Source organism: Bombus terrestris, chromosome 16 (assembly GCF_910591885.1).
Source record: "Bombus terrestris chromosome 16, iyBomTerr1.2, whole genome shotgun sequence".
NCBI lineage: Eukaryota > Metazoa > Arthropoda > Insecta > Hymenoptera > Apidae > Bombus > Bombus terrestris.
The window spans coordinates 347,874-373,271 of NC_063284.1; the positions used below are offsets into that span (position 1 = coordinate 347,874).

General features: G+C 41.4%; 1 protein-coding gene and 1 long non-coding RNA gene across 13 annotated transcripts in view; one reads left to right on the top strand and one right to left on the bottom strand.

The window, feature by feature from the left end:
- Positions 1–369: 369 nt before the first annotated feature.
- Positions 370–25,359, bottom strand: LOC100651346 (pancreatic lipase-related protein 2). Of its 3 annotated transcripts, none has more exons than XM_012317498.3 (10): positions 24,651–25,359; positions 5,079–5,233; positions 4,827–4,981; positions 4,532–4,651; positions 4,178–4,324; positions 3,268–3,496; positions 2,448–2,879; positions 1,649–1,775; positions 956–1,171; positions 370–721 (listed from the first exon to the last, which is right to left on the bottom strand). In XM_012317498.3, exons 1-10 carry the CDS (start codon positions 24,656–24,658, stop codon positions 619–621), a joined length of 1,692 nt encoding a protein of 563 aa, XP_012172888.1. In that variant the 5' UTR covers positions 24,659–25,359; the 3' UTR covers positions 370–618. The 3 variants fall into 3 exon arrangements, with proteins under 3 accessions (XP_012172888.1, XP_003401623.1, XP_020722816.1); XM_003401575.4 differs by lacking the exon at positions 24,651–25,359 and adding an exon at positions 22,347–22,651; XM_020867157.2 differs by lacking the exon at positions 24,651–25,359 and adding an exon at positions 5,542–5,558.
- Positions 10,548–25,398, top strand: part of LOC100651224 — a 46,907-nt gene continuing 32,056 nt past the window's right edge. For 9 of the 10 annotated variants that reach the window (XR_007226820.1, XR_007226818.1, XR_007226823.1 and 6 more), the window contains exons 1-2: positions 10,548–11,865; positions 12,009–12,161. This is a non-coding gene — a long non-coding RNA (uncharacterized LOC100651224). Of the gene's footprint in view, positions 11,892–12,008; positions 12,162–25,398 lie in introns of all 10 variants that reach the window. The other variant, XR_007226819.1, reaches the window with a different exon arrangement.

Consider the following 25,398-nt stretch of genomic DNA (forward strand, 5'->3'; position numbering starts at 1 on the left):
GAAATGCGAATTCTTCCGAGATACTTTTTGTAAAACGATATTAGGTTTTTTAAAATATTCTTTTTTTTATTTGATCTATGAAAATTATTCCATTGTGTTTTCGTGTTTCGCTTTCGAAAGATGGGTATGTACTATCGTTTACGATTTTTTCTTTTACCTGTGACTCGTGCAACTTGTTTTTCTTCTTTTTTTGTTTAGTTGCTATTATTATATACAAATATAAACAAATATATATATATATTATATATAAAAAAAAATATATATATAAAATATATATATGTAAAAAAAGAAATATATATATATATATATATTTGTACAGTTACAGTTGTTTTTTTTTTTTTTTTTAAATAAACTTTTTTTTCGAAACGAATGTTGCGTTGTTTTCTTCTTTTTTAAATAAAAACTTGCGGACGTATTCCGAACGAAACGCGTCATTTTGAAATACAGGTTTCAGTTGATCTTTGTCGATTCTGCCATGATTTTCATTATTCGTGCTGCTGATTGTTATCGTTAGACATGCACTAGATTGCGTTTTAATTTCTATACTTTCCACAGGAACGAGAACCGCAAACTATCACGTTGTACTCGGATACATGTTAAATTAAGTCGAAGACGTTGTCAGCAGTTGTCGACGAAAGACGCCGTGGAACCGCTGGCAATTTCCGCGTACTCCTGCCTACTTGCTGAACAGAGCTTACTGGTGAAGTCTGCTTCTCTTTTCCTGCGCATATAACGACGTATGCAAATTTACAAAGATGTACGTATACGAAAGATGACGTTATAAACGAATGGACACGATACAACATTGTACGATCGTTAAATTATTACGTGTAACTTTGAACGTTGAATATCACGTACACCGTGAACGTTATGAACGTACGTTGTATGCGTGACGTGACGTCGAGGAATTCGAAAAATAGCCGGCGCCTCGAACGTTGAAAGGTAATTGGCTTACCCTCTTCCCGGGATTTCCATAACGTCCACTGTGACGCTGTTGACGTAGAGGCGATCGTTACACCAGAAGAAGCAGAGCGACTTTGGTTGTAACACGTCCATATCGTAGGTCCATGAAAGCTCGACGCGTCGAATTTTCCCAAGTTCACCGGATGCACCGGCTGGATGAGCGACGACCATTCTGACTGTCGACCCATGTTCCAATTTCATGTAACCGCTACGGTTGCGGGAATGAAAGAAGCAAAAAGTTGGGCGATTAAGTTCAAAGTAGTTATCGCGAAAGCGAGGTCATGAAAAAGCGCGTGTCCCGTATGTTCGTCAAGTAACAACTTGAGACGATAATAGCGCCGTAAGCTCCGTGCCTGTTCTCAAAATCGTCTCAAGTTTCTTCGATATGCAGATCGCGTGCCTATAGGTGACGATAAGCGACCATAAGTCCTTCGAGTATCAGACTGCTGTTTATTAATACTCTGTGTACGGATGAGATCGTGTTTGTATATCTGTATCTATGGCAAATTAACTTTCCTAGTTTTTCCGTTATATATCCAATTTACCGTTTATCCCCTTATTTATCGTTTCGTGGTTTCGTTTCGATAGGCAACGGTGTATTTTACGAGGAATATTTAAAAAAGAGAAGCGTTCGTTTACGAACGAGAGGAATTTTAATAGAATTATAGAGATACACGAAGATTACCTAGGTGTGAGATCAATGTCTCGAATAATGTCATTTTCCGCGTGAAAAGTGACTTTCAGGAAGCCTTGGACCCAACTTTCTGCACTCGGTGGCCGGGCAAGATCGATGGTGATTCTGTAATGTCTCCCTGACAAGTAATCGAGATTTGCATGTTAATAATTTAAGAACGAAGTTATTAATTTTCGTTATATCCATATTTCTATCTATTATTTATTCTATTATTATTTAGTAAGTTTGATTCTATTTCTCGATAAAGAATTCGAAAATCGTTTCGAGGTCATCAAAAAATCGTTCGCATTTTATCCGATCGGCTGAATGGCTGTTGCAAGTTTCTAGTGGATTCTTATGTAGGGCACAGTTGAATTAGTTTCGAGACACGTAGCAATTTTCCTCGACGATAAGCAGGGTGAAAGCAGCCTGTCGCTATTCGTAATAATAAATAATTGCGTGACACCTACGCTCGGAACTGCCCGATCGAACAAGTTCGATCCAGCGTAGAATCGATAAAATTCGGAAAACGAAGATCGATGGAATCTAAAATTTACTTTGAAATATCTCTAAGACGTCCGAAACGACGAATTCGCTTTTTCTTTAGAATTGCATTCGATTAGGTTGTTTCCTAGAAATGCGGATTTCTCTTCTCTTCTTTCTGGAAACTATGCTTTAAAGCATAACGAACGTCCAAGTCGGTGCAGGCATATACACCGAATCGTAATTGCAATTATTCCGAAATATCGATAGAAGACTTAAAGAAAAAAAATGGATGAAATCCATGGGTGAAGATATTCGTAACACTCACTGCAAAAAGGATCTTCTTTGCCAGTGGCGAAGAAGAACTTGGAGCCGAGCAGAGACAGAATATCCTGTCCCATAGCCCGCCTTCCAACCAAAGCTGGACTGGAGTCCGCATGATAACCCATGATACCGCAACTGAGACTGTTGTTGCTCTTGCACGAGAAACACTCGCCTCTGAGGAAGCTGGCGTAACTGGAACACTCGTGGGCCACGTATTGGCACTTGGAGTTGATGCTCTCGGTGAAGAGTTTTATGGAACGCACGTGATTGCAGGCAACCAGTACTCGCGACGCTTCTTCCAGACCTTCTTTGATCAGAGTTAAAGGCAAGGAAGGGGTAGTTTCGCTGAGATCCGTGCATCCCGGCTGTTCCTTGCCATTGTTCGGGTAGAAGTCCAGATGACCGCATGGTTGAACCATTCCATATCCGGGAAGCCCTTATCGCGCGATAACTTAGTTTATAATATAGAACGATTATATATAATAAATAGAACGATCAGAGCGTTAGTCCGTAAGATTTTATTTCATTTAATAATCCTTCTTGTTGTACGCGTCAATCTTTCGCTAGAATTTATCAAGTAAAAATCGCTTCCTTTTAACAAACGTGATATATACGTGGTTAACTTTCAACGTTGAAATAGCGAAAGAAGAAACTGCGTATTAAATATATAGAAATAGGAATAGCTTATAAGACGTAAGATAAAGTGGTTTGAAAGAGCTACGAGATTCGTGATTTGAAATATCAATGTAAAGTCGATAATTATTAATAATCGGATTAGAAGAACGGGATCGGTAGGTATGCACGTTAACATATACTTTTGTTACCTAGGAAAAAGAAGCTTTTGCCATCGGTGTGAATGACGTCGACCAACTTGGCGTCGGTGTAGTCCAGCCTTACGTGACTGGGCATCCCTTGGAAATAGGGTTCCGCAGGATCCAATCCCGTGATACGACCAACCTTTCCTCCCATCTTTTCTCCCGCATATCCCGCGGTATGTGCCCCCAAGCTGTGTCCGATCAGGTGCACGTCATTTGGGTCCAGTCCATAATTTGTCTGCGTTTCAACAAACGATACTTTGATCTTTCCATTTCGTTTTCTCATCTTCCATCGCAGCATCGTTTTTACGAGCTTCGACATTTCACTTTCATACTGTTTTATATCGTAATACGTATTTGGAAACGTTCGCATCTTATAATCGCATAAACCAAATAAGTAATAAGAATATAATAACGTACTAATTAATTTGTATCACGTATAAATACCTTTTGTATCCGCTGTATACGCTACATGTATAATATATTACGAGTGGCCATTCGATAAAACGATATACGCGCACCGCCGTTAAATTTGTTCGTTCAATTTCATTCATAGATAAATTGAGTCACGCAACATCAAACTCTGCACGATAGTTATCGATGAGTTTGTCCAAGTGTGAGTAAACCGAGCTTACGTAAATTAAGCGATAAGACTGAAGCAACAAACAGCACGTGAATAGCAGTTTGAGGGGAAAAGTCTGTATACGATATTTTAAACGATAGATTCAAGTAACATACTTTTAGCTTTGCTTCGTAGTTGTGCTTTTGAGATATCCGTACCACCTAGAAACGAACCTAAGCGATCTAAAAGTTTGCTTTGGAAGTCGGCCTTTTCCTTTTCTTCTTCTTTCTTTTCCTTTTAGAGAAAGAACGTTCTGCCGAGAGCAGCTAGTTTGCTTGTTCGCGAAATTCATTTTACCTGCAAGTGTTTAACGAGATGGGCTATTTCGAGGCCCACCAGTCTCGTGTTGGCGGTTGCTTGAGTATAAAGCGGCAAACTTCCTCCACCCCAGTCAACTACGATGACATTGTAGTTGTCGTGCTTCAATAATTCGTTTCTCATTTCCTGTGGCGACGATTCAACGACAGATTAGATAGGAATGTAAGTAAATCGATTAAACTAGGAAATATTATCGTTAAATATAAACTAAACAAATATTAACTTTTAACTATCAAATATATATTAATTTCAAACTAATTAATTTCAAATTAATAAAATAATACAGGAAAATTAAAAGAGCGAAAGAGCGACGCGAAGAGACGATTCACTTACGTTGACCCAATTGCTAAGCGGTGTATCTATGAACCCGTGTATAATGAATTTTGTTTTCCTCTTTGGATCGAAGTACGACCGTTTAATCGACTTGTCTTTCGCGGCTGACAAGGTCTGGCCCTGTGAAAAGATGGAAAAAATATTCCATTAAAGAAAAAAAGAACGGTAAAGAAAGAATCGGAATATCATGTGAACAGCGTTACGAATTGAAACGTTTAACCGCGAGTTGTAATTAGTAAGTCCAACTAGTCAACTAGAAAGAATTATAATCGTAAATATGTACTGTTTTACTCACTTCCACGTTATTATCGTTCGTGTATAGAAGAAATTTCGTATTGATGACTTCTCGTGGCAATGGAAAGACGTTAAGCGGTCTATGGATAAGGTGATACCAGCTTCTGGTTATGTTCAGGCACCCTAGCTCGTCGTAGCATCGTGTCTCGTTCTCGACTGATAAAATGAAATCACGATAATAACAAATGAAATATATAAAGCGAAACGGTTGCCCGAACCATCTTGTACATCGGGTTTGACAAAATGTAATTACACGGCAACCAAGGAATGTTGACGTCGATTCGATCGCTACGTGCCCACTGCCAAGGGTCCAGGATTCCAGCCGAACAGATAACAGGAGTCAATGCGACGAGTAGCAGAATCGACGCTTCTCCGCCCTCGGTGACTCCTTGCTTCTTCCTCCTCATCCTGCAGCAGAAACGGAACGATCGATTTAGACTAGACCTCGTATCGTTATAGGAGAACAGCTGCGAACGCTTTCTTCCACGAACATTGATTAATTAATTGATTAATTAATTAAGTAAAGTCCGGATAATGAAAAGAGTCCGGAACCGAGAGAGAAAACTCATTTTTCATCAAAGTTCGAACCTGCCTTAAAAATGCTAGACCGTTTGCGAAGATTAAATTGGGATTTTTTTAACTGGAATAACAACTGGAATTATTTTATTTTATTTTAACTGAAATCGTATCGTAAGTCGTTTCTCGATCGCTTTTACCTTTATTTTCGTTCAACTAGCGCACCTGCGCGAAGAAATCTCATTTTGCCAGAGAAGAACGAGCCGAACGAACGAACGAACGGGCGTAAGTAGAAGCGTAGTAAGTAGAATTGGCGAGATACGATCAGACGCGTCGCTCGATCCATCCATAGTCCCGATCCATAGTCCCAAGGTTTCGCGCAGTCGTAGAACGTGATAAAATAATAGGGTTATCCGCTTTATCGAATCATCGATAGCGCCCGGAACTATAGCGACCAGTGGGTCGTTTGGATAATTTGAGAATTTAGAAAACTGGACAGAGAAGTTTATAAAACATCGAGATCTTGGAACCGTAAGAAGACGATCTGTAAAAATCAAATCATCGAAATGAGAAACGATAGAGAAAGATAGAAGATTAAAACGCCGACCGTAGAATCTAAACGCCACGTTGTCAAGACTATCGATTTTTATGCGTTTGTGATAAATGCAAAACTGCGAAGATCCGAACAATGCCAAGTACTGCTTAAGTCCTTGATAGTCGAAACGAATTACCGCGTAGATTCCTACTCTTTGATTCTCTTCGCAAACGCATTACCTATTCGTCTATTATTATCGTATTTTCTCCGTTCTTACGCAATATGTGTTGGCGGATATATGTAAATCTTACGTCCAACGTAGAGATCATTGGAACCGGTACGGTACCGGAAGCAAGCTCTACGCGAAAACATAAAATTGCATAAAAGATTACGGAGTAAAGAAGGAAGAGCGGGCACGATGTTGCATAATTTTGGCGACGATGCCATCATCGATGGCGATGGCGCGGAGCCCCGCAAAAATCCCCGCTAAACGTAACAACAGCGCAAGCAGAATGTTTACTCGGTCCCGTTACGTAAAATCCAGTTTAATTTTCGATGACCGGGGATCGCCCTTTCGAAAATACTTTCGATACCGCTGCTTGTTATGGAAAGCCTGTCCCATGGATCGAGGTACGGAGGTTGGCTTTCGGGTGCCGGATGGACCAAAGAGGCTGGCCAAAAACCGGTCGCTCGCATTTCACCACGACTTTGAGTATTAAATAATTATTATTTCGAAAGCGAGAGTGTAACCGCGGCGCCAGCGTTCCCAGTGATTCGCAACTATCGACTATCGTGGTTTTGCGACTGTCGCGATTGAAACGCGAAGGAAAGTTCGTTAAAGATCAGACTTATCTCGATTCGTTCGATTGCTTCAATTATATCGCGTTATTAGTTGGTTAGCATCGGTTGGTCAAACGGTATAGCGGCAAGTTGTATTAAATTATATCGCGTCATAGGACAATTAGTACAGAGCACGTGATCGAAGCACGTGGAACTGGCGTCGGGGGAGCTGGTGACGCGAACAACAACGACAACGGAAGGGTCCACGGCTGTTAATAAATCGCGCGAATAAACTATTCGACGCTATATTTACGCTTTGCCGCTCGAATCACCAGATTCGAAGCACCGCGGATAATACGAGACCGAGATTAAACGAACTCGGATATCCAATTTGTATTCGGTTCGGCGTAATCCTGATTACATGCGTTACGAAGAAAACACGTTTATTAATCGCAAGGTTTGTCAGTCAGCTTCCAAGCGTAACAAAACACAGTGCCGTTTTCGTCACGCGAAACACATTTTCGCTGATCTTTCTACCTATACGTAGAATAGGATAGACGCATAAAAGTACATAAACAAGTAAATCGAATTTCATTTGTAATTCGTGAAGATTTCACGCGTTGAAATCTCGTTTGTCGTTGGTTGGAAATACGTAAAATTTAAATCGATTAGAAACCCTTGACAGCCACTGTACCTATCTTCGACTCTTTCTAATCGTCTGAAATTCGAACAGGTCGTTTTTATATTACTTTCGACACACCCGCGTATATAGGTAGACATTTGTAAAATACGCTTCTACCGGTAGATGGATAGCGCGAACGATGCCATAACTCCTCTTCGAAGCTTTCTAATTACGTTCCCTGGCGTACGCTCAGCCGGATGTTGCTGCAGACGGCAAACGACTTTTAACGAATTTCGAGCGTCGTTTAGAGATCGTGCAAGTTCTCTTCGCGCGGCCTGATTTCCGAGGAAAAATTAGGTCGATGAAAATCTCGGTGAAAACCGTTCTAACGCTTCTACTTACGACTTCCGAGAGATTCGTTCTGTGACGGTCGATGGAATTTTAACGCCGCCACTCGTCCCCTTCCTCGACTTTTCTTCCTCTTCTAATACAAATTCTGATACAAGCTGTCATCGATCCGACACGAGTTAGCCAATAATCAACATTTTATTTGACATTTTACAACATATAACGTATAATACGTTGATCGCGAACGGAGATACTAAGAAACACGTTGTTCTCCTTAAATCGATCGTACAGCGCGTTTCCTTTTTTTTTTAAAAACGATCGCGTCTACGATTATTCCATTCCATTTTCTTTCAACGATATAAATCCAAATTCGTAAAATCAATGCCTGGCTAAGTTTGGTTCGACTAAATGCTGGAAGAAAATACGGAGCAGGCGAAAGTATCGTACAGTCGCTACACAGAACTGTTTGCGTCGATCGTACAAAAAGGAAACGAGTCAACGATATTTACACAAATATTTACAGGAAGCTGGGTGAATGGCGCGAACGAGAACCACTGGGTGCCTACATATCTGCGCAAACACGAAGAGAGGAACACGGTTGTGACCTAGATTCGACGTCCTTCCCTCCGGCAATGCTGTACCACTTCCTGCACACGCCTCTCTCTTCTTTTCCGAATCGACGAGGTGCCATTTTTTCCTCCGTTTGCTTCCTTCAACCGGGCTTTTCTCTTTCTCGTTTCTATCGAGGACGAAGAACCTCGTGGCGTCGCGTCGCCGTAAGAAAGTCGTCTAAACGGCGCACGCGGCGAAAGCAGACGCGACGTAGGCCAGCTAACGCCATTTTATCGCGTCCAACCGATCGTTTCGTCGTTTCGTCGTTTCGTCGTTTCGTCGTTTCGTCGTTTCGTCGTTTCGTCGTTTCGTCGTTTCGTCGTTTCGTCGTTTCGTCGTTTCGTCGTTTCGTCGTTTCGTCGTTTCGTACAATAGCCTTCGAGGCTAACAAAATTTCGACAAGTTTCGTACACACACGCGCGATACGTTGCTACGAACATTTTGCGACACGTGTTTCGATATTTCCGTCAGCCACCGCGTATATGCACGATGAAACTTTCTTCGTGCCACTTTGCCACTTTGAAACGTTGACGGATTTAACCCTTTGTCCGCGATCGACCCTGCAACCTTATTTCTACCAAAGTCGTTATTACGTACATATTATCCACATCTCGTTACTGTCGCGAGGCAACGCGCTAATTTGCTTGTAGTGCCAGACATTCGAGATCACGATCATCGTTTTATAATTACAACGAAGGTAATAATTTTCTGATAGCCAGCACCGATCTTCCAACTCTTTTCGACCAGCGTGCGAGGCCTACTGGAAGAATTAGTTTTCTTTGCGATTACATCGGTATTAGCGGAATCACCGCGGCGATGATAACGATAGCGTGTGCAGGATACGGATTTTTCTTCGTTGAAGAAACGCGGACAAGGTTTCGGCGTAGCTGGTAAACGAGCGCCGAACGATCGACCTCTCGAACGATCCAGGTTCGTCCGAGCAGGAAAAGTTTTGCGAAAGTGGCACGGCTTTTTTGTCTTCTTTCCTTTTTCTTTTTCGACCACTCGAGCCGCATCCGAGCGATACTTTATCCGACGTTCGATGCGATTAAATTGTATCGTTGCCGTAACTAATTACACAGGAAGTATAACGGCGCGCGTGGTGGCGCAAGTAAAGCGTATTTATGCTTACTGGACGATTACTACATCCTTCTTTTCCTTATAGCGACGTTTTTCGAACTTGCACGTGTCCGTAAATAATTCACATAGAATACCATGTAAATCGATCGTTTATTCTCGCCTATTGGATAATTGAATTTCCTAAAACCGAATTATATCGTTAAGCGGGAAATAGGAACCGTAATTCTCTTATCGACTATATAAATTTCGATCGATATTGTCCGATGCTCGTTAAGTTTATCGTTAGATACGGAGTAACGATCGTTTTCGTTGCAAGCGAGCGTGCGTGGCCGCATAAGAGAAAGTAATTTGTCCGTTCTGTCACTTTTACGCGCAAGCTCTCGCAAATCGCAAATTACTTGAAACGTTTCCACGAGGATGCGCAATCGATATCGAGAGGTCGCGAGGTAATTGAAATTCCTCGATGGTGTAATTTCACGCGCACGATCCTCCGTACAGCGAATCGGTATTTACTAGTTTGAAAAGCAGTGAAAGTGGCCAACGCACGCACAATGGATTCCTCGTTTCCCTTCGATCGAGGTAAACAAACGGCTGCGATCAAGCCCAACTCCGATCGATGACTCTATTCCACGTTTAACGTTTCACGGCCTGCACAGCTTAGAATAACGTGTTTTTCGCTTCCCTCGATTTATTTTACAACAATTCGCTTCCACCGGTTCGATTTATCAACTGGGCTCGATCAATTTTAATAATTCCAATTAAAGTTTCGTATCCGGACGAATAACCGGACGATACGGATGTTTATTATAAAGACCGATTGCCTTTATCAGCTTTGCGACCGAAACAAGCAAGACCTCCATACCTTTTCGTAGATAATTGAAAATTGCATCGAAAAGAACGAAGCTCGAAATGGCACGTCCACCGAGACAAGGACTTTGCGACCGTCGCGAGATATCCCTCTCGTTTGAAACGCTTTTCCCGATAACCGTACAGTTTATCGAGATATTTTCGTGGATCGGCTAAAATGAGACAGCCTGTATACTTTGAGAAACAGTACGTCTATTAATCATACTTTTCTCGATATTCGATACAAAGCAAACGCTACACGGGGTAAACGATCACGGTAATTAGCATTTATTTATTTACGCCATTACGATCGTTAACTATTTTGATGCTAGAAATACTCGTGTAATCGCTAATTTAACGTTCTCCGCGTTTGGACGCGTAAAGCGATGGCCTTCGAAACGTATTCGCGGTACGCGAGTCATCGCAGTCTCGTTTTACGCAAAGATGGAAAAATCGTTACGACGTCGAAGTCGAGGTGCACGGCGGTGAAATTTATTCCTTGGTCTGCGAATTTCAGGCCACGCGCGTTACGCAATCGCGCGTAACAAATACCAGAACAGGAGAGACAAGAGGCAAGAGAGATAGATAGAGAGAGAAAGGCTGGATTACGTCGGTCGTAAATAAAAATCGAAAGCATCTCTCTAGCAGCGATACGATGCGTTAGGTCATGAGAACGATTCGTCGGTTCCACGCGCGTTTCTCTTCTCCTTCGAACGGTCAACGTCTTTTATTTCGTTGCTTCTTAATTTTTTATGCAAATCGATCTCCATCGAAGACGACCATCGATTTTGATCGCTTCTCGTAAGGTAAGTAGCGACGATAGTAAAAATAACTCGAGGTTTGTAAAAAGATGATTTACGACGAGACAGTATCGACAGCGAAAGATCGACGGTACGACGGTAAAATTGCTTGTTTCCGCGAGAATGGTCCGAACTTTTGAAAAAACTTGGCCATTCAGAGGTGAAAGAACGACGCGCGATAAATCGTTTGTTCGTCTCTCAAGTTCAGGTGCACCGAGTCGACACGCTAATGATAGTTTGTCACGTTCCACGGTTTTAATTGGAACGATCCAGCCTACACCGAGGAAGAAGGTGGTGAGAGGGATAGCTAGCGATGGCCTCGAGTACCGGCCGCGAGTGGAACGAGTCTCGAACGGTCGTTGCTCGCAACAACATTCTATTCCGTTATTAAATATATTATATAAAAGCGCGAGAAACAAGACTCGATCTGCCGCGAACGTTCCACTTTGATTCGTTCCAACTCGGATCGATTTAGACTTGGTTGGAAACTGCCAGGTAGATAGAGGAGTATTCTACGAAGCAAATGTTGCACGTTAGACGCGATTCGTATCTTTAAATACATTTCGTATTTATGTAGTATAGGCAAAAGTATAGTTAGGCCAAAAGGCCTAAGGTATCGGCCGAACCGTAAACAAAGTACCGTTCGTCGTCAATGTACCGTTGGGTCTTTTTAAGGGGACGGTTTTCGTGGAAAGGACTCGAGTGACCTTGACCACAGGCGTTTCGGGATACCTGTTCCGAAGGACGGAAAAAGGCAAACAGACGTTAGGGAGAGTGTTAGTTGAGATGCCGGAGTAGACGGATGCAAAAGGCGTGCAGAGTGTGCAGAGTGTGAGTCGAGAAGCGAGAGCGAGCGAGTGTGGAAGCCGAAGAGCATGAATTGGGAAGTCGAAAGCCGCCTGTGAGAATAAGACGTACAACAGCATTGTAATCATTTCGTTGCTTCGAATATCATTTATTAAATCAAAACGTCATTACTTGTCCTTTCCTCTAAGACCCATTTAGATACTACATTTATAAATACAACGTTTATCCCGTTGCTAGAGGCAGGAAGCGGACAGACGAGGTCTAAGCTCAACTTTCCCGACGATTTCACGTCCGCTTACTCGGCGATTATTCGAATTCGATGACCTTGCAACGATAAGGAACAAAAGTATTTACAGCTCTATAGGACACGGTGCAATTTCTCGTCTAATGGTAAGTAATTTTTCGTTACTTTTCACGATCCGTCATCGATCTCGGATCCGAGATCCGCGTGTCGTCGCTTGCTCCGAAACGCGTCGCTCCACGCTTTCCACTTACTTTCGCACGGACAATCACGATTTTCAGTACATCCGCTACGTTCGTGAAACGTTTGTTACACTGTTTGAAGCTCTCAAGCATGGATATGGCGAGTCTATGACTCACCCGGTATTATACAACTCGATTCGTCGGCCTTCCACGACGTTAATCGACCGTGTTGGTTATCCGGTAAATGTCAAGGTGATTGCCATCGTTTTTCCGACGAAGCTACGTACAGATGCCGATTCCTCGGGAATAATTGGCCATTTTGTTGAGCCAAGGTTACGATATATCGGAATCAATCGAAACGATATATATCGTGTAATAAATTTAGAAAATTTAACAAATAGCGATATAACGAAACACGGTAAAAATAGCAACCGCGGTAAAAAATAAGTAGAGAGTAAACAGAATACAAAAAAAAAAAAAAAGAAAAAAAATATTTAATTACGTTTGAGAATAAAATTTGTAACACGTATTACGAATCAACTTGCGTAACGAAATTACTCTCGAGCGCTCGTAAATGCGTTTATCACAATAAGTATAATAACATTCGCCACAAACCGCGAGAACGGCAATGTTCCAGCTGCTGGGAACGAAGGAAAGGCAAGAAAACATTAGCAGGTGGGCGAATTCGACTTTATGGAGCGTTTCACCGCGGCAAATGCGTTTCGACGATAAACCACGATAAAACATATTTGGCCGGAAAACGCGTTTCTCGATAAATCGGCCGAGTTTGCGTAACTTTCAAAAAATTTGTATTTCCCTCTGTATTCGGTTTTACTACCTTGCCTCGCCTTCCATTACGTATCTTGCATTTTTGAACATTAATTAATTTGCTTCGATAGTTTGCTCCGATAGTTTCTGCTCTTTCTAGATATATTTACGAAACATTGAATTTTCCTATAATCGATAATAACGATCGAATAGGCGTTTCCTTGCTTTTTTTCTTCTTTTCATTTTTCTTCATTTTTCTTTAAGGGAAACGCGTAAGGCTTCCCGTGCTATTCCCGTAGCACGTTTCGCGCGTAAACACGTAGCAAAATGAGTTTCCGACGCAGGTATGTTTACAATAGCTCGCATCGTTTACCACCGCTGGATCGATAGCTTTCCAACATACGGCCTTTACACTGACCTACATATCGGACGTAACGGTGGTTGTTGGTTGACGCGCAACAAAACCACGTGCTCGCTACCATCGACCGTATAACCCTACCTATGCAATGACGTTTCGCACGCTCTTTCGCATTACTCCGGATAAAATACGTTTTACTACGTTGTAATTTAAAATTTTGCACGAACGAGTGAGAATGCACGGTGATATGAGTGACAAGCGCGAACCGAGTTTCCTTTGAGAACTTTGATATTGCGTTACGAATTTTTAGAAATGCGTAGTCTAGTTGCAAGATTCGAAGAAGAATTTGAAAACGCGTAAAGTAAGATGGTGTTTCGTAATGGCGCAGTGGAACTGGCTTGCTGAAAGAACAAAACCCGCAACCATATCGCAACACCGAAGAGAAAGAGAAAGTGGATTTTGTCACGTATGTAGTTTACAGGCGAGTGGCTGATTTTCAGAATTTACGTTAAGGGCTTAAATCGTCGAAGAAAGGAAAAAGAAGGTTTTACATCCTTGCACCTTCGACTTTGCCTTTCGACGTTTAGCTAGCAAGATCTCGACATCTTGCAACTTGGAATTATTCTCGTAAAAATATCGAAGGCAAGCGATAGGAAGGGAAGCGCGATGGTCGAAAGAAATAATCAAATTACGAAATATTAAAAGAACTTTGCTATTTTAATCGACAGAAACGCTTCTTACGCCGTTAGTCACGGTACAATTATTTTTTCTACACTTTGTACCGTGGCACCGGTGTAAACCTTGTCGTGAAGACATGTCGTCGAGATTTCTTCGGCAAATCAAACTGTATTTACTTTAATTCTCCGGGTTTCTGAGACGTTGTTACGTAAGTTGGTCGATAACATTTATGCTCGATGACTAATCATTGGCATTGAAACCCGATATCGACCTAAATCCAAAAGCTCGAACGACGATATACCGAAGGAGATAAAGGAAGAATACGAATTCTTTCGTTTGTTTCGTAACGTATGGTTTCGATGGCGAAGAGGTTCGTTGTAAGAAAAGTGAAAGTGGCGAGTCTCCGATTAAACGCCTCTATTAATCAAAATCATCGAGTTGCTCGAAGCAATTAAAAATTGCGCGGAAAATCGATTACGATACGCGATAAATTAGGTGCACCGCACTCGGATGGAGATTCTCGTCGATTTTTATAGGATCGAAATTGGTGCCAGTTAGTTATTTCTGAAAATTGTCGGCAGGAGTCTCGCGTCGATAGTTTAATTTACGATAAAAAATTTCGTTGCTCGAAATATTCGAATATTTTACGTCGAAAAGATTTGGTCATTTTGCCAAAATTTGCACATATTACGCGAAGCGTTCCAAATTCGTCGAACACGAAGCACGACAGGCTTATTAAAGGACGTCTTTCGTCCGTCCTTGATATTTCCATCGCGAATAATCGCGTATACTAAATATCACGTTGCACCGCTGACTTTGCAGTTTCTCTCTCTCTCTCTCTCTCTCTCTCTTTCTCCAGGATCGTGATTACTTTCTAGTTCAAGGGATCATCGAGATACGACGTAGATGCGACGATCTCTAGCCGCTAGAACACGATGAACTTGTGAGTTACGATTGAAATTCAGCGGTCATGGAACGAGTTTCCACTTTCCTTTTCGTTTATCGTTCGGTTCGACAAGGCGAGGACGTTTAATGGGAAATCGAAAAGGTGGTAACCGGTCAATTTTTTGGCGCTACGAGAAATCTCGCTCGAGCAAGATGCACCTATGAGTTACGATTGAAATGCAGCGGTCGTGCAACGAGTTTCCACTTTCTTTTTCGTTTACCATTCGATTCGATCGCGAGAATATTTTACGAAGCGTCGAAAATTTCTTGAACTTTGTTCGTTTGGTTGGCCGTTCGTTATTCGTTATTTTGAAAATTGGAATCCACTCTGTATAACAAAATTCCGGCTAAAGGTAAGATCCCTCTCAGCTATACCGAATAATTTATACATTTTTATAGATATCGATCGAGTTTACGTAAAATTAATTTGCAAGCAACATGCAACGCGTCAGAGAACAAACGCGTCGTAAAGAGGCGAACGATTGGATTCTTTCGGAAAAAGACGATCGCATCTCGCAAGATGATTCTTCGGATAACGTTTCGAGAAAATGATCCAACTGAATCGCGTGATGGCAGAGCGCAGCGATCCATACGGATGCGGGTGAAACCTTCGCCTAACGTACTTCCCGAATCCTTTCTTTTCGTTTATTTTCCGCCCATTCTTCCCATACGTTTCTTTGTCTTACGTCGTTGGATTCGTCATTTCGACGAAAATGGCAAGTCGATCGACCATCGTAACGCGATTCACGCGTCTCCTGATAGCACAAAGTTTCGATCGTGTTTGCACGAGCGCTTTGCGTCACAAGCAGCGGTACATCGAATGCTTCCTGCGATAAACAACGCGTATCTCGTCAAGAAGATTTTCAAATATCTCGAAGGCAGGCAAAAGTTTCGTTGCATTCTAATCTCGCGTTAAAGCACCTTCTATCCGAGATATCATCGGAAATCATCTGAAAATGCAAGCTACTCGCGGCGTAATTGCCCATTAATAAATCGCGTCTCTCATTTTCTTCGTCGAGATAGCAATGCCACTTAACTCGATGTGATCGAACGAAAGCCTGGAACAGCTAGGTCACTGCTCCCTTCCGATCCATCCATGTATCCTTTATTTCGAAAGAAAAGAAATTAAGGCGAATCTGTGGAATCGTTGCGATCTCTCCGACTTTGATGCTATTTGAACGTGTCGCGAAGCTCGACGTTTTCAACGCGAATACGCAGAAATCTGCTTCGCGCGTGAGCGTCGGTCGCGGCCATAGTTTCCCGTATTATCCGAGATGCTTCGAGCCTTAACTTCCACTAAGTACGGTCCTTATCGAGATCTTTAAACTCTACGAACGGTACGTTATTCTACGATTTCGTTATACGTTTTTCTAATTTACGAACGCTGACAAAACTTTGCGTATTATGAAAATTTCCTATTAACCGAGGCCAGTTCTTGTTCTTCGAACGATCGTTGTGTTGTCATAACAACGTACGCGTTGGTCGTCGATTGTTTATCTTTCCTTTATAGAAGACGCTATCGTTTCGCGCAAGCGTTGCCGAATTGAAAAAACCCGAATCGATACATCGACGATGTGCGCTTCTAATTGAATTGTAACGCTTATTATTATTTATTATCATTATTATTATTATTATTATTATTATTATTATTATTATTATTACTGTTGTCGTTGTTGTTATTATTACAACGAAATATAGACGTTTGTTGTATATAACGTGCTGTAAATACAAAAAGATAAGAGTTACGTTATACGTTCGCCTTAAGCCGTTGAGAGATCGACTATTTTTAATCGATTCGTTTGAAAAGTATTTGAAAAGCTTGTTTCGAGATATCGAGCGTTTCAGCGTTCCAAGTAGGAAACGCCAAAGACTGAAAACGAAGCGGAGAAATCAGGAAACTGACTCGTGGAGAGGTATTCGTTGGACGTTGCGAAAGAGACGTAAGGATTGTAAAAAGAGTAAAGTAGTCGTTTCGGACGTGTAAAATCGGAAACTAGCGTCTTCCTGGCGAAAATTACTCGATGGTTAAACCCGTTAACTTGCGCTCCGGCCGCGGAAAACACAGAACGTAATTCGGCGATCGTTGCTGTTCGTCGGCGCCAAAGGACGCAAAACAGATGCAATTCGCGCAATCGCGAAGAAATCTGCTCGTTCGATTTCGATTCCACCAGTCACTCTCGGCTCGTTTCCTAGTTCCACGGAGATCGTAAACGTTTCTTTTTAACTTTGTCCGCTCGTTACTTTCGTTTTGAGTTTTTTTCTGAAAGTATCATTCTCTCGTGCTCGGCAACCGATTTTCGAATATTGTATTTTAACGTTGAAATCGTCGTATATCTTATAGGCAAATGTTTGCTTCCTTATCGCTATCGATGATTATTATAATCGAGTATCGTAAAAATATCGATCGTGTATTTATAGAAAAGATTTCAACGTTGAAAGTAATCTCTATCTATATTACGTTCTAAGAGTAAATAAACTTGAATAACGGTTAGCAGTTTTTTAATTACACGCCAATTAACTTAATAATTTCGCAACGTTTTTTTTTTTTACCAAACTCTTCCGTCTCGATAAGAACGTTATTCCTCGAATTTCTGTACCTCAACGGCTAATTATCGTCGAAGACGAGACTCCGCTGCTCGCTTTTTGATCTCTTGTTTTATCGCGTAATTGATCTTTCTAGTGTTCAAGTCGAACGTAGATCGTCGGAAAATTACCAACAAAACTGATATCGCGTTTTCTTCGTTCCAAATCATACTTCAGGTTCTATCGTTCTTTTATCTACCGAATCGTCCTTACGATAATCGAACATCGTAATTACATCATCCTGTCGTACGCGTCAGGACACGACGAAAGGATCCCTTTCGGATCTTTCAGAATCTACGTACAACCCTCGTACAACGTGGTTGTCAGAAACAATCGACAAAGAAACGGGATAAAGTTGAAATTGAACGAAAATCGCGAGAAAATGACCAACGATCGTGTCGTCGGCCGTTGTTACGGTTGGAAATTTTCGAAAAATGCAATCGCGAAAAACGTTCGAACGATAAATGGGGAGAACGATCGCGGGGCAAAGATGAGCCGTAAACTCGCGAAACGTTTCGGCGTGCTCCGCTTCGATCGCGTAAAATACAAATCGCGTATATTATTTGTCGACGATTTCGAGTGGCCAGACGAAGAGTCTAGAATCCTTTGATACACACGCCTACGTGGACGTAGGCATGTCTCTGGAGAAAGTACGAAACACTCGCTAGTGTAACCCGTAAGCCTGGCTTTAGAGAGGCCTGTTGCTCTTTCCTCGCTAGCATTGGAAAATTTCAGCTCGTTTATTTCCGCGATAGCTTCGGTTTTTCTAGATGTCGCGACCCTTCCACCAGCTTCCGTCTGATTTTCTTACGTTTGTAAAATGGATGTACAATCGGTTGTTAGACATTCGATTTCTAACGATTTACGTTTCGTTCAATTCTAGACAGTTTATATATCGATGTTCGAATATTAAAAAGTAGGGGTACGCGCGTAAGTGCTAAACTATCTAACCAAAATGGTATACGCGAATGTTACAAAATTTGCTACATTCGTAATAGCTGTAAAGAGTATTGACTCGTACGACTCGTAACGATGACAAACTTAAATTTCGAACGGTAAATAAATATTTCTTTCGCGGCTTTGTATCGTCGTGAAAAATCGGTATTACACTTGCCATTTGGCGTTTCACGTTCGATATTGACATAAACGGATCTTTGATTTTAAAAGCTTTTCGACATTTCGCAAATCCTGATAAAATACGTTGTGATCTCTTGATACGCGTAAGTGCATCTCGCGCGTCGCGCTATTGCTAAAAAAGAGGAAACGTTCTTGTACTCGATAAACGTCGAGTGCGAATATATTATAGCTTTGGGCAGTCGAGTTACAAAAATCAATTTGCCATTTCAGTTTTCGTGAAAATCGTGAAAATGGTGCGAGGTTTTTTTATAGAATTTGGAGCGATGTAAAAGCGATACGAAACGTGTTTCGCTAAGCTTACAATTTGCTAACAAAATCTGATTCTCACGATACCCCATCTACTTACCAAACAACGTATTAAACGTATCGCAATCTTCTCGAAAATGTGGCGAAAAACGAAAGCTACTGCCATCGTATAATCTATTTTCATTTCTAATAATATAATTCCGGTAATTATAACTTAAGTTAGCGACAAACTCGTTATATACTAAAACGTGTTCTCGATGACTTCGTATCACGTTATATTACCATTCAACGTAATTAAATATAGCTCTATTTACATTCGAACGACATAAATGTAAATGAGCTCACATTTTTTGCTATACCAGAGATGTTATACGGCATTTAGCGCCGCCATCGAGATTCGTATCGTAACGTATTTGTATATATGCTGTTTCGTAACAAAATGGGTAATTAAAAGTAATCTAATCGTTTGTACGTATGTGTCTAGATAAAATACAAATAAAATAGAGATTTAAACAAAACCACGTGTCTAAGCAAGAACCACCGAAAGGAGGAATAGAAACGCGCTTCGTTTATCTACGAAAAGAAACTTAATCGAGACGGTGTAAAACGTGGGTGCATTTTCGTTCCATTATCGCGACTTACGAAAAGAAGGAACGGCGAAGAAACAACAGCAGCGACGTGACGATCTGAAACGAAAACAGGTACGAAGGGAGAATCGATTCAAGTTTTGGACGAGTAAGTTTGAGTCTTGAAAAGAAGAAGAAAAGACATTGCCTTTGCCATGACCATCACGCTACCCACGTTCCGATATAGTTGAAAATTGTATTTCGTATTACTCGTATTACTCGTATTACTCGTTAAGAGTATCCGAGGAAAGAGTATAGAGGAAAAGATCGATGATATCCAGATACGGTAGTGGGAAAGGAGTTAGTCGATCGCGAGTAAAGGAAAGGAAAAGAACGGTGGATTACGTGGACAGGGGGGAGGGGGAAGAAAACCGATGAAATAACACGGAGAAATAGCAAAAAGTAAGATTTGCGAGTATTCCAATTATCTCAAGTGTCGTTATTTGCCGTTAAAGTATCGTATCGGTGTACGATACGATACTGGCGCTCTTTTTACGCTCACCTCGCTTTTATTTATCGTTCGTTTATCGTTTATCGTTTATTCGCTTTTACACTCGGGCATCTTCGACTTGGAATTAGAAATCGACAATAACGAAGAGCGTTAGGTGGGAGCGAATGGTAGGCGAAAGAATGGCTATGAGCGAGCGAGAGTACCTGAGAGTAAGCGAGATACGTAAGTAGTTTGGAACGTCGAACGAACGAATTACGACTATAATCGAAATCGATGAAAAATGGGAGATAATAACGAGAAAGGATAAGGAGAAATACCGATCTCGTACGTTCCGCGCGATTTCGAAGGATACCTTAAAAGGATATAACGGGGAATTATACTTTATAACGCGGTCGAAATTCGTGAAAAAGAAAAGTTTTTCACATTTTTCTCTGCAGAGATGACGTTAAACGTCTTCTAGCGTTATTAATAACTATTTAGAACGGGGAATTAATATTCATCTCGATATAGTATACGTAGTCAGGTTCGAATATATCGATAGCGTTGCAATTTGTTTATTACGCGCTTCGAAATATCCTGTTGGCCAATGTTGCCGAAAACTACGCCAGAAACCACGACACCGCGCTACGAACGCCATTTAAACTCTCGTTCGATAGCGTGCCACGAATTCGAATCGTCACGAATGGAAACAGCGAACGTGATTCGAATAGACGAATAATTTTGATGCTGTTTTATCCAACGATCTGGCGTTGCTTGGATCCGATCGAACGATACAGTTATCAAGGTCAGTTACCGGCGCGATCGATGCAAGAACGCGCGATTCGTGATTTTGTAACGTCGCTCGATGCACCGCCGACGATATCGAGACGTATAACAAGATGTAATCTATAATACAATAAGGTTAATTATATTAGGGTTAGGTAGCAGGTCATTTTACCATCGTGGAAGCTACGAATCTAAGATCGATCCGCTTTAATTCGTTTCAATACGCGTGTAACGGTCAAAGTTGCGAAGCAACGAGGGAAGATAAGAAGAAGATGGAAAAGCACTAAATGAACCAACGACAAAAGGAAACACGATACGGGTTTACTAATTTTCGCTAATAACGTGAAAAATAAATTAAGGAATTCTAATTTTTTTAGTATCTTGGAAATAAAAGAAGACGCATTATGTATTTTTCTACAGAGATACGTCGGATCTAAGGAAGATTAAAATTTCTAATTTCTCTTACGAAAATAGACGCTCGTTCGAATTGTTCGAATTGTATAAAAATCGTAGAGGAAAGCATTAATCGGTCGATCGTCGTGCATTCATCGTGACTGTTGCTTTCACCTTTATACACTCGGTATTTCGCCAGCTGTACTGTTACTTCGTCCTCTAAACCATCCATTAAATCCTTCGTTCACCGCGAACCTGACGCGGAAACCTGCTACCACTGTTCGATGCTTGGGATCTCGCGGCCCTGACACTCGCGCTCTCCACTCTGCTACATGGTTACTTTAATCATAGTTAACAACCACCGTTATTATATCTGACGTCGTTAAACAGATTTGAAGCGCAGTTATAAAATTTACACCAGTTATGCGTGTTTGTACAACGATCGTTTTTATCGTGACCAACAGAATTTATAGTACAAGTAATATAAACACCGGTAAGAAACGAATATTTAGAATACCGTTGTACATTTTACATTCGTCTAACAAATATTTTAGTATACCTCCGATTATCCTATTATCGTTCTATTATCCGTATTATCCTACTATATTCACAGTCTACTTACAACCTTCTTTCCAACCACCGTTAAATTCAGAAATGCTTTATCTTGCTAGCGGATCTGAATATTCCGAAGAAATTGCAAGTTCAATTTCCTTTATTTATCAATTTGTGGACTTTGCACGAATTCACGAATTCCTTCTGTTTTCAATATGTTGCCTTCGCAGCCGCGATATACATTTACCAAAACGGTAAACTTTTGCGAAATATCGTATCGTGTTTGCCAACTTCTTTTCCGACGGCCATTTAGCCAGGCCACAATTTGGTAGTTTGCGATAATCTTGTCTCGATCGTTGTATGGAAATCGATCTCGTTGAAACAAAAAGTGTCAATCGCTGTAATTGTCACGAATTGGCTGATTCTCGAATTCGTAGACAGAAAGGAACAGCTTTCGCTAGTTTCATAGCCTCCGATTTAGACGCAAAGTTCTTATAAACCGGTTAAAATGTTTTCTTCGGACGGACATTTTCGTGGTCGATCGTTGATTTTCCGATACTAATTTTGTCCGGAGCTTGTATTTTAAACGATACGGCGCGGTTAAGCGTCCGTTCTCCGGCAAATATTATCGGAAAAACGGTTCTACTCACATTTTTCAAGTCCGTCTATCATGTCACAGGCTCACGTGTCTCTCGGTCTCATCGTGACGATGACTACCACTGCGGTCCAATGTCAGCCGGAAAACGCTCGAGTGTTCTCGATCGGTGTGGTAATTCACATGACAGCCTACCGTGGTATACCGATGGCAAACTGTTGGCAAGCTTGCGTTTTCCGTGCAACGAGCACTCGCAAAGACTCTCTCGACCGACGAAAGACACGAGAGAAATCGATATCGAGCGAATTCTATCGAAAGGATGCGACGCGGTGAGAGGCCGACTCTCGACTGAACTCGGCGAGCGTGCAGCCTTGCAACTTTAACGTTCCGAAATCTCCAGTCCACCACCTGGTCGTTCTCCTGCGAATGGTGGGGAATGCAGACAGATTCGTCGATGCGGCGTACTCCTCGATCTTGCTTGCAATTCGTTTTAAGAAGAATGGCCTGGTTCGATCTTGTTTATCGGTTTCTTTATTTTTCAGCCATTTTTAGATTGGATCGAGCTTCTTCGGGCAATAGGGGAAAATTGGTTTGGTAGATGAGGCGTGAAAGAAATTTTGAGAAAATTGAAACCGGTGGGAGTGGCGATGAAAGTGGTAAAGGTCAGCCCCTATAATCGTCATATTCGATTCTGTGGCAAATATACGTTTGCGACAAAAGTTTTAAGATCTTAAATGTTCTGTCGGAGGTTTAGCTCGTTCTCTGTCAGCTAGTGTTGGAGCTGAGAATTGTGCGAATGGTCGCTGATACGTTTGCTTCGGCGAGTCAGCCAGTCGTACACAGGGGTAGTCGCAGCTCGAATTCTACCGAGTTACCGAATCACGAGTTGCAGATTTATACGCGAATATTCTATAACGAAACGCGATCTTGATAAAGGATTAAATAAATCGAAATGTTTGATTCTTATTATATATCGACAGTTCGAGGGTTCGTGCACGCGTCTACTCGATTCACCGCCGTAGTAGCGTTATTGGCGGTTCGGTTCAAGCCGTATTTCTTTATTCTTTCTTTGTGCGTCAAATTCGATGACCTTGATCGAGAAGATATCCTCCTACTTCCTCTTCCTGTTCTACGTTCGGGAAACACATTGTTAGGCGTTACACCAACGACGATGGTCGTTGTCGTCTAATGACGCCTAATGGCGTTGTCATTAACGGTGTCGGTGTTAACGACGTTAATACGACGATGTTACACAATCGGAATATTACCAATTCCTTGGAAGCGATTGCGACGTAACGTGTCCTAGCAACAGGAGGTGTTCCGTGTTTGCAAACTTGAATGATACTAAGCAGCGTTATTGGCGTGAATTCGATCGAGTCGACGAATCAGACACCTGTACAGGGTACGGTATAGTCGTAGAAAATTAGGCAAAGCTATCGTACGTAGAGGCGAATATATAGCAGAGAATTATATTTTAGGTAAAAATATGCTAAAGCGGAAGAATCAGACTGGATAAGGAAAGAAATAGAATCTTATATTTACGCGATAAGCGAAGAATCGAATTGAAAATTCAATTTTAGCACGACAGAAATATAACAAAAGTATAATAAAATTGATGGTCCTCGACGAGAAAAGAGGGCTATCATTTTTTCATTTTCACTATCGACAGAAATATCTGTTTTTCGATATTTTTACTTTACCGTGTTACCATTTCGTTATGGCTATTTTCATGGCTGCAGTTTCTCTCGGAGCAAACAGCGCGTTTAACGACAAATGTTTTCCGATCGTAAAAGCGAAAGAATTCGATGGTGCAACAGAGAAATTCTCGAGAAATTAGTTAAATAGCGGTCTTTCGTTCTATCAACGCTACCGTTAGGTTTTACGATAACGAAACGTTGTTTCTCTTTGTGGCAAAACACAATAAAGCAGTTTAAATTTTACTTTAAAATTAGCTTTTTATTTCGCGCACTTTGAGACATACCGCCATCTTACAAATGTCGACAATCACATATCGCTATTTTCCGTTTAGTATAGGAAAGAAAATGTGTAATACAAGATAAGATACAACCGGGTTGAGAGTGGAATAACGAGGGAAATAAATAAAATAAATGAAATAACGCGCGAACATCGTGCGCAAGCACGATGAGTCCTTTTAACAGCTACGACAGACACTTTGAAGTAAAAAAACGTCGCTCGGGCCAACGAGAGACGTTCTTTTACATAATCAGACAGACTTGGCGCGTAAACTAGAAATCGCGAAACGGCGAGGTAATTGAATCGAATTGAATCGAATAAAACCGCGCGCCGAGCACTGACTTTCTCTCCGGATCACGTAATAAGTCCGAAATATTATACCTACGAGCGCATATGTCCAAGTTATGTCATCCTACGTACGGTTTCTTCCCTTTCGTTTTTTTCCCTTTGGTTCGAAAGTAAAACGTCGCTTTGGATTTGACTCGCTTCTCGGAAGAGCGACCACTGCGAAGAAAAATGAAAACGTAAATTTCCCAATTAATTACTTGGTCTAGGAAAATGTATTTGGCGATACAAGCGCGTAAGCGTAATACTAATCCTATATCGGTTCTCGCGTCGTATTTATTTATCTCGTACTCCCTTTAAAGCACGCTGTTACAGTTGTCTACTCCGTCGCTACTTAGGCCGCGTCTGTATCTGATTGTAATTACCGCGAGGCGATGGTGCGATATCCTTAACCAAAACAGAAATTCTTCGTTGTTTATCTCTGACCCTGATCTTCCTCGTCTCCTGCCGCTTCGCCCTCTTCCTCGCTCTCTATCCCGCCCAGCTCGGCTCCCTCCTCGTTCGAGACATTCTCTATCCTCGAAATTCCTCTGCAAATTCCCTTTTCAAGATTGATTTTCTCCTATATCGTATGCCGGTCGTATCTGACCGTTGCCACCTTACCGTACAAACCTTCCTTGCGAAATACGTAACCTTGCACTTGTATCGTACTTCTGTAACGTTACCTATTACCTTTCTTACTTGTATTTGTTAGCCGTTTATTAGCCAAGCCTGTAATAGGCGAAATCCTAACGCAAGAATAACGGTAATAAGGTAAAAAACAAAAAAAAAAAATAATATTTTATTAA

Bases quoted from the DNA above. Each gene is read 5' to 3' on its own strand.
- LOC100651346 (XM_012317498.3), bottom strand. The intron at 3,497-4,177 runs GTAAAATGAATT...GTTGAAACGCAG, and splicing joins ATCTCGTTAAACACTTGCAG to ACAAATTATGGACTGGACCC. The intron at 2,880-3,267 runs GTAACAAAAGTA...TCGCGCGATAAG, and splicing joins CAAAAGCTTCTTTTTCCTAG to GGCTTCCCGGATATGGAATG.